Below are 16,416 nucleotides of genomic sequence, written 5' to 3'. Positions count from 1 at the left end.
ACTAATTCGGTGTTATGTTTGCGGCACAGATTCATACTCTTGAAAAATCACTTTTCCCTGTGAGCACTGGAAATGTAAAAGGATCCCCCTTTTCCTCCCAGTCTTTGTATAAGAGAGTGTTCATTCTTCATATGCTGTCTTAATTTTGCTTTGCATTCTGCCATATACAATGGACATCTCATGATTCTTTCAATGGCAGATGGTAATCCTTAGAGTGCCTCCGTAAAAAAAAGTTTAAAAAAATTTAACCGTCTTCCAATTGATTGTTGAATCCCATTTGTTAGAAGCTTAACGTTGTCAAGATTTGTGCATCCAGCTTGTTGCTCTGAGGAGCTGCTGACGGGGAGGGGGCCCACGCTGGAGCGTCAGTGTGGGCTTTCGGGGGTTTTCAGCCTGTCCTCCTTCGATGAGTTATTGTGCTAGTTTCTGCTTCCTGCTGAGCTGTGAGGAGAACGCAGCAGTCGGTCAGCAGATGCCTCTGGCAGCATGTACACAGGAGCTCGCAGTGGTCCCCAGGGGGGAGAGAAGAATTTGTCTGCCCAGCTCTGCTCTCCTGCTTCCTGTTGGTCAGGGTTTGTGACGGGAGACGAGACTTCTGTCCTAACGTGTCAACACGCCATTCTTTCCCATTGAGTGTCCTTTTGACTTCCTTCTTTGTTTTTCTACTTAAACTGGGGGCTCGAATATCCCCATTGCTATTAAAAATGTCTCGTCAATAGGAAGTGCAACCTTCATTTCCTAGATATGTGCTTCCAAATCATTCTGTTTCTGCTTTAAAAAAAATCAGAATCCATAGGATAATCCATTAAAATGTCAGTAACTCGGAAGAATTTCCGGCTTCATTCTCTTGGTCTGATCCAGCAGAACAACGTTATTCTAAGACTCTAACATGGAAAAATAGATCATTTTATTCTTTTGTTTCAATTTGGTTAAAGTCAGTGTTAGAGCTGTCCCTCTCTCCTAACGCCTCAGTCATAATGGTTGTATTTATAAAGGCTGGGTTTCAAATGAACCACAGTCACAAATTCCACAAAGGAGAATCGATGGTTCTGTTACTAGAATAAAGAACTCTCCGTTACTTTAACACATCTGAAACTGAACAGATTGACTTCTGAAGTCAAGCTCATTATGTTATGCTTTTTAAAGGTGAAATTGGAGAACACATCTACAGACTAAAAAATAGGCTCCCTTTGCCAATATTTAGCAGTAATTATGAAACATTGAAATTAATAAAGTTAAAAATGACATTATGCAAAGACTTGTGTAGCAAATTACATAATTTATTATTATTGTCCTTTTTTGGTATTTTAAAAAATTTGATAAAACTTTGAAAATAAAAGAAATGCTAAGTAAGATCAAATTGAATAATGCTATATAGGACTGAGTCCACTGATATCACCCGATATAAGATTGAGCTATTGTAGAATTCTAAGTATGAGCTTGAGTAAACAAGACTTTATTTAGAATACAGAGTCCTATTATTAATCCTGAAAATCGACACATCACAGTGTGTGCAATTCTTTCTTTATCATTTTATTAAAAATACTCATACTTCTAGAATAGTGGCAAAAATATTATGGAGCTCTCTAGCTGAGGCGGCTCTGCTTTAGGCTGTGGGTCTGTGCGTCGGCCTGGGGCGCTCTGCTTGCTTGTTCATTCTGGGGTTGGAGAGGCAGCTACCTGGCGAAGCTCTTCTCAGGCAGAGCAGAAGCACGAGGGCCAAGGGACAGGCACAAGGCCTCTTAGCGCCACGGTTAGAACGAGCACATGTCACACAGCCTACATTCCATTGGCCAAGGCAAGTCACATGGCTGAGCCCAAAGTCAAGAGGTAGAGAGACACACAGACTTTAGTGACAGGAACTGAAAAGTTTCACTGGCACAAGTAGGGCATAGACTCATGGAAAAGTGAAGAATTGGTGGCCACCATTGTGTCCCCCAGAGGCCTCTGTTGGGTTCTCTTGCTCTGGATGCCTCAGAGGCACAACTTCTTTCAGCCGGAAGCTTTTTCTCAGACACCTCCCTCAGTCTTTGCCCACTGAGCTTTACTATTACACACTCCATGATCCACCCCGAATAAATTTCCTGTTAAGAAACCTGACACTGTAGAGATAATGTTTGACCTTCCATGGCTTTTTAAAATATATTCATTACTTCCTTGTGCCTGAGATGGATTCCTCTTTGTGTTGGAAAATGGTTTATGAGAAGAGCCTGATGAAACAGCTGTGGTATGGAGGTCTCTGTTTGCTTTTTCCTTGGCAGGGGAGCTCTTTTCCTGTGCACCTCCTCACCTGTTCTAGACTCACTCAGAGCTTCAGTCTCATGAGCTTCTTGTTTTCGTTCCCTGGTTCACCTCAGAAGCAGCTGAGCCAGGCTTTCGTCTTTTCTGGATAATCTATCCTGGAGTTTTAGTGCTTGAAAATCAAATTAAGTGATAAACGCTTTTGTCCACGTTTGTTTGTGTTGATTATTGGCATGTGGAATATTACCAACCTCTTTTTATTTTTTTGAACAGATATAATTCACATATCATACAGTTCACCCACTTAAAGTGTACAGTTCAGTGGACTCTAGTGTATTAAGAATTGTGCAGGCATCACCACAATCAATTTTAAAACATTTTCATCATTCCCAAAAGAAACCCTGAACCCATTAGCAGGCATTCTCCATTTCTCCCCAAGTGCCCCAGCCCTCGGTTACTTTCTGCCTCCAGATTTGCCTAATCCGGACATTTCCTATACATGGAATCATAGAATCTATGTTTTTTTGTGGCTAGTGTCCTTCACTTAGCATAATATTATCGAGGTTCATCCATGCTGTAGCGTGGATCAGTGCGTCCTCCCTTTTCATGGCTGATTAATGTTCCATTGTGTGGATTCACTACATTTTGTTGATCCATTCATCAGTTGATGGACAGTTGGGTTGTTTCCACTTTTTGGCTATTGTGAATAACGGTGCTATGAACATTCACTTACAAGTTTTTGTGCCGACATGTAGTGTTTTTTTGGATTTTTTTTTCAATGGGTATATAGCTAGGAGTGAAAATGATGGGTCAGATGGTAACTATGTTTAGCATTTTGAGGACCTGCCAAACTGTTTTCCAAAGTGGCTGTACCATTTTATACAAAGTGGCTGTACCATTTTATACAAGGTGGCTGTAGCATTTTATATTCCCGCTAGCAATTTGTGAGGTTCCAATTTGTCCACCTTCTCCCCCACACTTGTCTTTGCCTAACCCAAGGTCACAAAGATTTACTGCTATGTGGTTTTCTAAGAGTTGAATAGTTTTCGCTCGTACCTGTAGCTCTATGACCGATGTGTTGTTAATTTTTGTGTATCTTGTAAGGAAGGGATGCAGCTTCCAGATCTACAAAATCTCTTGTCCCAACACAATTTGTTGAAAAGACCATGCTGTGCCCAGTTAGCTTTCTTGGCACCTTTGTTGAAAATCAATTAGCCACAAATGTGACATTTGTGAGGGCTGAATTCTGCACACTCAGTTCTGTTCCTTTGATCGGCAAATATCTGAGGTCAAGTTCAGGCTTGACAAACATCAAAAGAAACTTTTTTGCTCTCTTTCCTTCTTTGTTCAGAGCCCTGGATCTATGGTCAAGAAACTGGTTTACTATTCATAGGCTGTTGCTAAAGTCAGAGGAAATTTTGACCTTCAGGAGTCCTTGAAGAATGGGGCCTCTTACAAACTCCAAATGAGCTGCTCTCTGTTTTCTCCTCCGCTTGCCCTGCAGCCACGGGAAGGAGAAACACCGCTCCAGGCACCGCCAGCAAACAGCACATGCTCGGAATCTGCTCCTGACCCGCTGTTGGAGGGGAATGCTTCACCTTGCTCTGCCTTCCCACAGACCCACTAGGGAGCTGTTTCCGTAGGAATCGCCCTTCAGTGGGAGATGGCAAATTCATGACTTTGCTTCCCTCCCCCACCTTTCACAAGAGAACAGTGCTTTTTATTAGCGCACATTGAGATCCTGAGAAGAGGACATTCCCTCCCTTCAGATCCCCACTGCCCCACTAAGGAGACAGATCAGAAGCTTGCGGAAACGGTGTGTGCTATGAAAATGAGATCAGCAGGTGTCCATAGGGCTATGCCAAATCAGCTACTTTTAGAAGAAGCCTCAGGAGTTACCTTTAGTTAAAAGTGTTGCAGCTGAAGAGATTCAGTGATATTTAAAAATTGGTGACAGAAACTCCGGAAGGAGAGTATGACAGTGGCATTCAAGAAGGGCGTCTGATGGAGCGGTGTGGACAGAGCGGGGAGCCGCCTCAGCTCACTTGTGGGTCCCAGGGTTGTGCTGTTTGGGGGTTTTGGTGTCAGGTAGGAAATCAGGAGTTCAGGCGCAGAATTGCCCTCCTGTCAGGAGGCCACTGACAGGAGAGAGAGAGGAAGGATATGTCCGGATATTAAAATAAATTTAGTAAGTCCTTAGGGAAACACTTTAACATTTCTACCCTCAGCCGGTGCGATGGGAAAGCCGGAAGTGAGGGAAAGGGACGGGGCAGTGGAAGACAAAAACAACTGGGAAATCTCACCCATGAGTTGATCTTCAGAAGCAAGGATGAGCTTCTCCTGCCTGAAGGGAGACCCAGCCCCTTGCCCCTTCGCATTCTGTCACAACAGACCTACCGTTTTCTTTGGTTCCCCAGCGGGCATCGCCCCCCCCTCTGTGGGCCTCCACGACGCCTGCGCTGCCCCCTCCTTGGGACGCGTGTGTTCTGGGAGGGAAGGCAACTCTGCCTGATGCAGGTTCTTCACAAGCGGAGCAATGACATTTCACTGGTCTGTATCTGTCTGAGATGCGCTAAGTAGCTTCTAATCAGGTGGCATTGTCTGTGCCGCTTGGGTTGAGGCCAGTTCCTGTTCTGCCACGTCTCAGAGGATGTGTGGCAAAGATTATAGGCAGCCTTGCAGGAGCCAGGGTTCCAGGGGGCTCTGGGCTTGCATAGTTGAGACTCTAAGAGGCTCTTTACCTGGTTGTGTTTTCTCCACCCCCTCCCTGCTTCTTTTTCATTTATGCAGCTAATTTCCTAAGTCTGGTTAAAATACAGGAGAAAGGGCCTATAAAGCATATGAATGTCATTCTTGACAAGGAAATTGGGCACACGGACTTTGGTTAATAATAGAAAAGCGTGCTCCTGAGGCACTGAAGGACATGTCCAAAGGGGGACAGCTGGAGGGTCTTCGGAATGCAGACCTCGCTGTTTGGAGACATTTATATCCAGAGCAGCCCTTTTGAAGGCTGCCTAACTCCACCCTTCAAGCCAAGAAAAATGTACAGTAGCCCCCTTATCCACGGTTTTGCTTTCCACTGTTTCAGTTTCCCACGGTTAGCCACGGTGTGAAGACGTTAAATGGAAAATTCCAGAAACAAACAATTCATAAGTTTTAAATTGCGTGAGATTCTGAGTAGCGCGATGAAATTTCTTGCTGTCCTGCTCCGTCCTGCCTGGGACATGACTCATCCCTTTGTCCAGCGGGTCCACACTGTGCCCGCCACCGCCCATTAGTCACTTAATGGTCGTCTTGGTTATCAGATCAACTATGCAGTATCGCAGTGCTTGTATTCAAGTCACCCTTATTTTACTTAATAAAGGCCCCAAAGCGCAAGAGTAGCAATGCTGGCAATTCGGATATGCCAAAGAGAAGCTGAAAAGTGCTTCCTTTAAGAGAAAAGGTGAAAATTCTCAATAAGGAAAGGAAAAAAGTTGTATGCTGAGGTTGCTAAGATCTATGGTAACTTTTCTTACAATATATTGTAACAATTGTTCCATTTTATTGTTAGTTATTGTTGTTAATCTCTTACTGTGCCTAATTGATGAATTAAACCATCATAAGTATGTATGTAGAGGAAAAAACGTGTATGTAGGGTTGGGTACTGCCGTGGTTTCAGGCATCCACTGGGGGTCTTTCATTGGATCCCTCGGATAAGGGGACTGCTTAGGGCAGGGCTCTTGTTTGTCTTCTTCCCCTTCTCTCTGTTTCCTACAGCTGCTGTGACAGATTAGCACACATTCAGTGGCTTAAAGCAACACAAATTCACTCTCACAGCTCTGCAGGTCAGAAGTCTGAAATGGGCCTCCCCGGGCCAAGACCAAGCACAGGTGGCTGCCTTCCTTCCTGGAGGCTGGAGGGAAGAACCCGTATGTTGCCTTCTTCAGAGACCGCCGGCATGGTTTGTGACTCCTTCCTGCATCTTCAAAGCTCTCCAGCATCCCCCCTCCACTTGTAAGGACCCTGCAATGACATTGGGCCCACCTGGACAATCCAGGCTAATCTCTCTATCTCACGCTCAGCTGGTTAGCAACCTTAATTCCATCTCCAACTTCACTCCCCCTTGCCATGTGCCATAACATATTCACAGGTCCCAGGAATTCAGATGGGGACATATCTGAGGGCTAGTATTCCACCTACCAGCTCCATTCCTTAGAACAGTACCTGTCATGATATGACATCAAGTGTTTGCTTCATAAGACTCCAGTGGTGGGGTGGGAAGTGAGAAAGGGTAGAAACAAGCCAGGGGGCCGTGTGCAGTGATGATCTTGAGGCTAGAGGATGAGAACATGGATGTTCATTATACCGTGCTCTCTTCTTGTGTATATGTTTGAAAATTTACACCATTAAAAGTGAAGAATAGATTCAATGCTATATGTAAGTAAATATCACAGTCCTGCAGTTAAAAACAAGATCCCAGGGCTGGCCCAGTGGCATAGTGGTTAAATTTGCACGCTCCACTTTGGAGGCCTGGGGTTTGCAGGTTTGGATCCTGGGCATGGACCTAAACACTGCTCATCAAGCCATGCTGTGGCAGTGTCTCACATACGAAATGGAGGGAGACTAGCACAGATGTTAGCTCAGGGCCAATATTCCTCATCCAAAAAAAAAAAGAAAGAAAGAAAAAAGAAAAACCCACATGTTGCCTCTGGCCACTGTGCGTATACCTCTGAAATTAATATATTATGTTGATTATACCTCAGTTAAAAAAACTGAATATAATATATAAAATGTGTAAAAATCTGCAATGATCAAAACAGTGTAGAGGCATAGAATCAAACCAAACAGTGGGAACAAGAAAGTGTGTCCAAAGACAGGCCAGGTACCAGCATGCCTAAGCACTCAGTGTGGGGTAAGGTAGTGCTTTAGATCAGGGCAGGGAGGACAATTTATCTAATAAATGGAGTAGGGAGGGAAAAAAGCTGGGTCACTACCCCCAAGACATACCCTAGAACACATTACAGATTGATAGATGATGTATAATGAAATAAACAAAATGTTTTATAAGAAATTATAGGGGACATTTATACAAATTTAACTTAGATAAGGACTGTCTAGGTATGACATCAACACATCTAGGCAAAAAAATATTAAGGAAAATATTGATATATTTATCACATAGATATTTTTAAAATATATTTCTTTTAACAAAGCCATGTTAAAACTGGAGAAAATGTTTTAAACATAAATGACAAGTAAATGCTTAATATTCTTAATATACAAAAAGTTCTTAGAAATCAATAAGAGAAAAACAAATTTAAAAAATGGCAAAAAGTATTATAAGAAACCCATAAAGATATGTGATTTGTACATTAAAAAAATAAGGAGGTAACATCTGTTACCTAACAAAGGGGTCAAAGAATGTGTTTATTTGTAATACGTAAGGTTAGCAAAGTGTGAGGAAACAAGCTCTTACACACTGTTGGTAGGGTTATAAATTAATTCATCTTTTCTTGGGGCCAAGTTTGCCCCAGCTCCTTATGATACGTAGCCCTGTGGCCCAGCACTTTCGCTTATGAGACTTGATCCTGAAATAGCCGTAGACGTGTGCAGGTGTGGATCTGCACGCATAGATAACACGATCTTACATCGCCATCAGGTATTCCTCATAACTTGAAATACCTGTGCTCTGCAGTAATATTTGCACTTACCTGGAATTAAAAAAATTTTAAATATGACATTCCCTGTTATTTGTTAATCTTTAAAAGCTGTGCTTATGTAAATACCCTTGGAATGCCTTTAGGGAAATGTGTATAAAGAGAGACAAAGTAACTCCAAATGACTGGGTTGTGCAAACAAGAAGGGTGGAAGATCTGTTGATTAAACAGGAAAAAGTAGGCAGGGAATTTTTAATAAAAGATGGACAAAAACACCCCAAAACAGGATCCCTCTGGCCGCTGTGTGGCCAGCGTGGAGGCCACTGCCATATCTAATGCTGTAGTGGAAGCTTCCGGACAGCCAGTCAGGGAAAGGTGACCTCGGCTCGGGAAAGCAGGGCGCACAGCGGCTCCGTGCCCGGGCGCCTTGGCGCGGGGACAGGCGCGGACCGAGTCCCTCCCGGCCCGTCAGCGGCCCCGCGGGCTCGGCCAGGGCGCGCTGGTGCTGCGGCGGCTGCCACCGCGGCGAGGTCTGCCCGCCGCCTGTCCTGCAGGGCACGTGCCTCCGAGGCGGGACTTCGCCCGAACAGAAGGGCTAAGGGCGGCAGGGAGCAAGGCAGCCTGCGCAGCGCGGAGGGAGGGGGAGGCGCGGCCTCCGGACGCACGAGCCGTGGCTGCGGGCGACGAGAAACGCCGGTGATTTAGGGACGAGGGGGCCGTAGTGGTGGACTTGGAGGAGATTCCCCTGCGGAGGAAGCTCTTCGATGTTAATTAGCGCGTTGAAAGAAAAAAAGGAAAGGAAAGGAAAAAGGATTCCCTCTCGTTGCAAAAGTAATATATTATGTTAAAATTTTTTAAAAAATAACTCAGAAGTATTAAAACAAGTGGTGGTCTGCCTATAATAGCGTTATTCAGAAGAGTCATTGTTCATAGTTTGGTATATAGTCTCCTAGCCGTTTTTCTCCTCAGCTTTGCATACTGTTGGGTTTTAGCCTGTCTGAGTAGGCATATCAGACAGGCCCTCTGCTTTTGTGTGGAGAGAGGGTCTACGTAAAAATCAGAAACGTTCTTCTGAATGGCACAGAAAGAACATTCAGTAATGGTTTTTCCATTCAACACTTGCCAGCTGAGAATGTTGGAATGTCAGGAATTTTCCTCTAGACTTGCCTCTTTGTTTGAATCCTAATGGCCCCCTGGGTGTGTTTTGGCTTCTGCCCTTGACTGTGGTGCCCAAGGTGGTCCTTGGGAGGTGAGATTCTGGGTTGTGCGCTGGCACCTGAGACAGACCTGAGCTCTGGGCACAGGCCTCCGTTGGCTCTCGGGCTGCATCGAAGCGACTCACCAGGGACAGAGCGTCCTCTGAAAATCATCATCCATAGCTGATCCCTGCAAGTTCCAGGCGGCGATGCCAGAGCATTCTGGCCGGGCTAACTCATCTGGCAGGGCAGAGCTCAGCTGGAGCCTGTCCTTGTTTGGAAACTTCATGTATTTTTCACCACTGCTCATTCTGGACATGCAGAGTTTTGCTGCTATGGAATTTATGATGCCGCAAACCTGCATTTAAGGAATTTTGCCTGAAGCACACTGGGTGGTCTGAAGCATTAGGAGATTTCCTGGAATAATATTTTCCATTGTGTGCTGAGTTGTGTGACACACAGGGTGGTGTGGAATGGGAAGAAGGGAGGTTTGTGTTGTGGGTAAGGCACTCAGAAGTCAAGAGCAGGGCAAGGGAGGGGTGTCCAGCCAGAGCCTGCCTTACCTTGGCCATGAGCATCCTCGCGGAGCTGGGAGAACCCCCGATCCCACCCCCACCGCCACCCCATTTTACACAATTTAAGAGCCAGCATGCAAACAGGCACAGGGCTCCAGGCTCCCTCTTGATACTATGCCCCTGAGGGTGCCCAGACGTTATTAATGCTACTTGAAAAAAGGCAAAAAGTAAGTTGAGAATTCCTAATTAAAACCTAAATAAATAGGTTTCTTTACTAATTGTCAGAGCATTTAATGTACTAATAATACTTTGTAAACCTCCAGGGGAGCATTATTACATGTGGTGTTTCTCAAACTTATTTGGCCAAGAAACCTTTTTTCCAAAAATCACCTCAAGGGCCCAGGGTTCTGCAGAAGACCTTGGGAAATACCAAACTGTGCCATCTCGCCTCATGGGCCATTTCATGGTTTTCAGAAATGAGTTTAATTGCCGCTCAATAGTCCATTGCATGGGTAAGCCAAATTTACATTTCCAGACCCCCATGGTTAGACATTGAGATTGGTTCCAATTTTTCAGCATTACTGATAATTCTGCCAGCCCTGGTGGTCTAGTGGTTAAGATTCAGCACTCTCACTGCCACAGCCCAGGTTTGTTTTCTGGTCAGGGCCCCACACCCCCGTCTGTCGGTTGTCATACTGTGGTGGCTGCATGCTGCTGTGATGCTGAAAGCCGTGCCACCAGTATTTCAAATACCAGCAAGTCACCCCTGGTGGACAGGTTTTGGCGGAGCTTCCACGCTAAGACAGGCTAGGAAGTAGGGACCTGGCCACTCACTTCCGAAAATATTGGCCATGACAACCCTATGAATAGCAGCAGAGCGTTGTCTGATACAGTGCAGAAAGGCGAAAGGACGGCACGGAAGGACCGGGCAGGCTCCGCTCTGCTGTACACAGGGTTGCTAGGAGTCAGAATCAACTTGACAGCACTAACAAGCAGCTGATAATTCTAGAATGAATTCTGGTTACTTTGTGACCATCTCTGATTATTCCCCTCAGAAGTGGAATTGTTAAGTCAAAGCATATGAACATTTTCAAGACTCTCAAAGTATATTGTCCAGTTGCTTTCCAGAAAGGTTATGTCCACTTATCCGTCTACCAGCTGAGGGAAGTGGGGGCAGGGTTAGCAGCCCTCTGTGCAAGCTGAGAAGCCTAAGAAGCTTGAAGAAGACACTCGATTCCCTCTTCTCCTGTAGACATCCAGCAATTAAAAGACAAGGAGACACACGCTAAGGACGTACACAGCCATTTCTTCTGAGGGCTTTTCACAATTCCCTGTGCTGCTTTTAAATGAGGAAATGCCACCTGAGAGTTATCTAAACACTTTAACTTGGTATTTTAGGGATTTTGCTGGATAGTTAGGGAAGAAGTGATTTTGAATTGGCATCTTTTGTGCTAATCTTCAAATAACCTTTCAAAGTAAGATTTAAAAAAAAAAGTTGTATGAACCTCCTGTGATTGTGAACTCTTCCCAGAAGAATCTTTTATGTGAGTGTTTCATCAGTCTTAATTCTGACTCTATGGAAATTGAATTATGTCGTGCTGAGTGTGGAGGCCAGTTGTGGTGCTTTTGTTTTATATTTGTGTGGGGAGAAGTGTACACATAGGCTAGAAGTGATTTCTCTTTTTGTCCTTCACAAATATTATCCTTTCGTCAATGCATTATTGGGTTTGGAACCCAGATGTGAACTTTTAACTCATTAAAGCCCCAAGTCCCTGGCAGTAAAGTCATTTAAGCGGCTTCACCAACAGATTTATTTCAAAATGATTCTGTTTGGAGGAAAGAAAGAACAAGGAATGCATTCTATACAGAGACCTGTTCAATAATGCGTGAGACCTGCACACCAGGGACCGTTTTAGGTTCTGCTCATCGTGGTGCAGCAGAAAGTGACCTCTGTCTTAGAAGGTGTCCACAGTTTGCTCCTGTTTGTGCTTGAGTCCACAAGTACCTTGATTTTTTGAGATATAAATTTTGTACCTACTTGGTGTATTTAAGTGGACCTTTTTTATATGAAGGCTATTTTGAAAAAATGGGCATTTTATATAATTGGGCTAAAAGGACGCTTTATATTCATTCCTTACCCTTAGTAAAGCAGGAATATTTCAAAAAAATACATTGCTTCTTCCTCCCTTTGGGCAGGAATTCTGATTTTATTTTCTATGTGTGGAGTGGATTGCCAAGGGAAGGATTAAAAATGGATTTATTGATGCCTAACGATTACACAGCATTGGGCAGTCAGTGAATATGGAAAGGCACGCGTGGCAAATGGCCTGCTGTCCTCCAGTGAGTCCTGGCGCGTGGCCACAGTCCTTCAGCTGGGAACTCCTGCGTTCATCCTGGGCTCCATCCAACCTACTCCTTTTACTGAAAACCACAGAGGTACCAGGGCAGTTTCCCTTCAAGCTGGAGAGTGCGCCAGGGTGTGGAGTTGGGGGGGTGGCCTGCCTCCCTCCATACACTTGTAAGTGCTGTGCTAGCATTCTTCAGTGCACTGAAGGAAACAGGGGGCTCGATGAGCCCCAAATTTCCAGATAGGATCATTTCAGTTTGGCAAGTATTTGTTCAATGATAAGTATTGCGTGGGAAATAAAAATGAATGAGTGATGGTTTTGTTGTTTGCTGGGAAACCTTCAGAATCCATCCTTCCTTCCCTCCTTGCTCCTTCCTCCACTCCCTAATAAAAATGGTGCCTTTTTTTTTAACTTAAAAACCATTTTATTGAAAAAATCATTGTACAAATTTATACTATACAGATTCTTATAATGAAAATGTACAAATCCCTAGAAATCCCACCATTAACATTTGGAGAAACAGAATAACTATACACACAGGCATACACCCACATACATTTTACCTGAAATTATGTTATGATACATATGCTGCTTTGGCACTAATTTTCACAGTATGTCAAGGATATCTTTTCCTATAAAGTCCTCACTATCATTTTAATGGTTTCAGAATATTCCATTATATGCATACACCGTTAATGAGTTCTCTATGCTGAACCTTTGTGCTGTTTTCAAATATTTGCTCCCATACACAGCATAGGGATGAGTATGTTTGCGTGTGTGAGGATCACTCTAGTATATGTTCCTATAAGTGGAATTGCTGGGTCAAAAATCTGCACATTTCAACTTTTGGTAGATATTACGAACAGTGGCTTTGAAAGAAGATTTCTCTTTTATTAAATAAAAATTATATATACTGATTTAAGGTGTGCAACGTGATGATTTGATGTATATATACATAGTGAAATGTTACTGCAGTCAAGCTAATTAGTATATCTTCTCACAGTTACCTTTTTTTATGATAAGAACACCTGAAATCTACTTTCTTGGCAAGTTTCCAGATTCAATACAGTGTTATTAACCATGGTCATCACGCCGCACGTTAGACCTCTAGAACTTGTTCATCCCACGTAACTGCAGCCTTGTCCCTTTGACCAACCTCTCCCCAGTTCCCTCCACCCCCAGCACCCACTGTTCTACTGTCTGCTTCCATGTATTCCACATTTTCGATTCCACGTGCCAGTCAGATCATGCAGTTGTTTTCTTTCTGTGTCTGGTTTACTTCACTTAGCATAGTGATCCTCAGGTTCATCCATGTTGTTGCAAATGGCAGGATCTCCTTTTCTTTTTTTAAAGCTGGATAATATTCTATTGTTTACGTATGCACCATATTTTCTTTATCCCTTCAATCATCACCGCACACTTAGGTTGCTTCAATGTCTTGTCCGTTATGAATAATGCTGCAGTGAACATGAGAGTGCAGATGTCTCTTCACGGTACTGATTTCATTTCCTTTGGGTATGTGCCTAAAAGGGGAATTGCTGGATCATGTGGGCATTCTGTTTTTGGTTTTTGAGGAGCCTCCATACTGTTTTCTCAGTGACTGTACCAATTACATTCCCACCAGCAGTATACAAGGGTTCCCTTTTGTCTATGTCTTCACCAACACTTTTTTGATAACAGTCATCCTAACAGGTGTGAAGTGATATCTCATTGTGGTTTTGATTTGCATTTCCCTGATGACTGGTCATATTGAACATCTTTTTATAAGAAAGTCTTAAAATACATTCCTGTGTAGGATATGAGAGTGCCACCCTTCCCAAATACACACCAAAAATGGATGTGATAAATCTTTTCAATACTTAATAAATGAACACAAGCCTCATCATTGCTTTTATTTTCATTTCTTTTACTGTAATTGAACATGTTTTGAATTTATTGGATATTTCTATCTCTTCCTCTGTGATTTATCTATGTTATATCCTTTGTCCGGTTTTCTATTGAGCTTTTTCTTACTGACTTTCAAAATCCCTCCACAAAATAGTCTTCAAATATATTCAACGATATTTAAATACATTCAAAGACTTATTCTTCAAAATATACTTGAAGTCTGCATGTATCCCCACAATAACTGTCTGTCCTTGGCATAGCCATCTATGCTGCGTAGGGGTGGATATTCCATCGAGCGGTGAGACTTGCTTTGTTCACATTTGGAATGAAGTTCACCCGTCTCACCATTTGCTGTGCGTTTGAGCTGGGCAGCCATCCTGACCAAGGGCGGGCTGCCCAGGGCCCTCACCGCTGTGTTTCTCATGAACGGCTCCGAAAGGGGCTTGGGATCTGTGCCAGTCTCCCCTTTTTCTCCTCTTGGCAAACATCTTTTTTCTTACCACTGTGTAATGCTAATGGGATTGCCCTGGGTCAATCATATTAAATAAGTGAGCAGTAGAGAAAAGAAAATTCGTAGGATGGCAACATTTGAAATAAAATTTATTTTTGGCCTTTGCCCAACAGTGAATTTCATGGTCTATAAACCACTAGCGCATGTGCCGTCAAGGAAGAGTATTTATTATCTATTATGAGCCCTGGGGAGATTCAGGATCCTATAGGGGTGGTGTAGGATAGTAATTTTATATTTAATTTAGGATTGCATAAAATGTGTCCCCTTTGGCCTAAAGCTCTTCATTGTTCCTCCGCAGTTTCATTCCCTGGCCCCCATGTACTACCGTGGGTCTGCTGCAGCTGTCATAGTGTACGACATCACCAAACAGGTAAGAGCGCCCCTTTGAACTCAGACGCCATCTATGGTGATTCTTTGTCCTCGAAAGACCAAAGCAGAGACTTGCCTGCTTGCGTCTTGCCAGTACCTGGCATGAGATTTCACACCATGGTGACTGGGGGTCATGAACACCACAGATTGAGTTTATCTCACCTGTATGTAGCAGCATTTCAAATTTATCTGCCAAATTAAATAAACAACAGTGAGAATTCATTTTTAAAATTGCCTGTTTGTAGAGGCAAGGTCATACCTGCTAGTGCTGTTCTTCAGAATGTCAGCTTTTTAGGAAAAGGAAAATTATTTTTAAGTTCTGCATGTTTTGTAATTATGGAATACTTATTTTCTATTAGTGTTTCAATCATATTACTTAAAATGCCAAGAATAATGTTTATGTATGCGTCATGTGCATATGATATAAATATCTTTTTGGTTATCACGTTGAGGATCTAGGATATCCGTCAACGATAACTGTAGTGGTTTGCTGGCATTTTTTCCCACTCCTGCAGTGCTGACTCAGTGCTCAGGACCTTTAGTTTAATGACCCATTGCTGTGGCCATCCCTGGGTTCCTGACCACTCCTACCTGAATGTGGGGTCTCCCTCAGCTCGTTTCCTGGAGGATGGTTGTGAGTGAAGGGCAGATGGGAAAACAGGACTCTAAAGTATGTGTGTATGCGTGTGTGTGTATATGCATTTGTTTCTTTTTCTTTCCTGAAGTAAGTATGAACATTATTTTAGTCCTACAACAGTCCTTATTCATGTTGAGCCAAGGCTATAATTTAAAGTTAATATTACTTATAGAAGACAATTACTAATATGTTTATCTTAACTTCATCGTTTCGATTTTAGAAAAGGAAACTTTTACAGGCTATTTAAGTATAACTTGGCTAGCATTAAATTTTGTGCCAAGACAGGGGTAGTATGTTAATCTATGTGAGTCTCTTGAAAATATTTTTCGTCATTAAATTACCATGGGTTTGTATATCTACTTGGTTGAAATATTACATTGATGGGTCTTTCCCAAGATTGATTTACACTTTTGGTTTAGGATTCATTTTATACCTTGAAGAAATGGGTAAAAGAACTGAAAGAACATGGCCCAGAAAACATTGTAATGGCTATTGCTGGAAACAAGTGTGATCTCTCAGATATTAGGTAAGATGCGTTTAAAACATTTTTTTCTGTTAATAGCCTCCACCCCTGACAGTCTGTGTGTAAAAAGCTGTCATGCCTGTTTTGTTAAGTTTGTTCTCAGTGTAATAATTTAATCCTGGTCATTCAGTTGTGGTGGTCAAGGTGGTATTTATTCAACCAGAGTAGAATTAAGGGGAAAATAATAGAGAAACACAAATTGGATGGACCAGCTAGTAATGAATATTAAAATCAAATCTCCTGTTCAGAGCACAGTTACATCCCTGACTCTAGATGTCTTTGGACTAAATGGTTTTGTTATCTTTGTTACCTTTTCTGTTATTTTTATTGTTACTATCACCATTTTAGTAACACTTTCATCTGGTAAGGAGAGTTAGGATTCTTAGCATTTTCCATTGCGTCCCTGCTTGTGTTAGTTCTAGACTGTAACCTAAGGATGGAGTCGAGGCTGTGTAATCTCAGTGTTTCCTTCTAAGATCTGAATAGGATGCGTTCTACGTGATCACTCTGGCTTTCTCCAGAGACACCGAATTGTTTAACTTCCTTTACC

The 16,416-nt window shown here is 42.9% G+C and overlaps 1 protein-coding gene across 2 annotated transcripts in view; it reads left to right on the top strand.

The window, feature by feature from the left end:
- Positions 1 to 16,416, top strand: part of RAB31 (RAB31, member RAS oncogene family) — a 117,630-nt gene that overhangs the window by 66,897 nt on the left and 34,317 nt on the right. For both annotated transcript variants that reach the window (XM_046672157.1, XM_046672156.1), the window contains 2 exons: positions 14,636 to 14,707; positions 15,763 to 15,869. In XM_046672157.1, the coding sequence (XP_046528113.1) occupies positions 14,636 to 14,707; positions 15,763 to 15,869 (179 nt within the window). The remainder of the gene's footprint in view (positions 1 to 14,635; positions 14,708 to 15,762; positions 15,870 to 16,416) is intronic.

Source organism: Equus quagga, chromosome 9, assembly GCF_021613505.1.
Source record: "Equus quagga isolate Etosha38 chromosome 9, UCLA_HA_Equagga_1.0, whole genome shotgun sequence".
NCBI lineage: Eukaryota > Metazoa > Chordata > Mammalia > Perissodactyla > Equidae > Equus > Equus quagga.
Note: the sequence above shows the minus strand (reverse complement) of the source record. Positions and strands in the feature narration are given on the sequence as shown.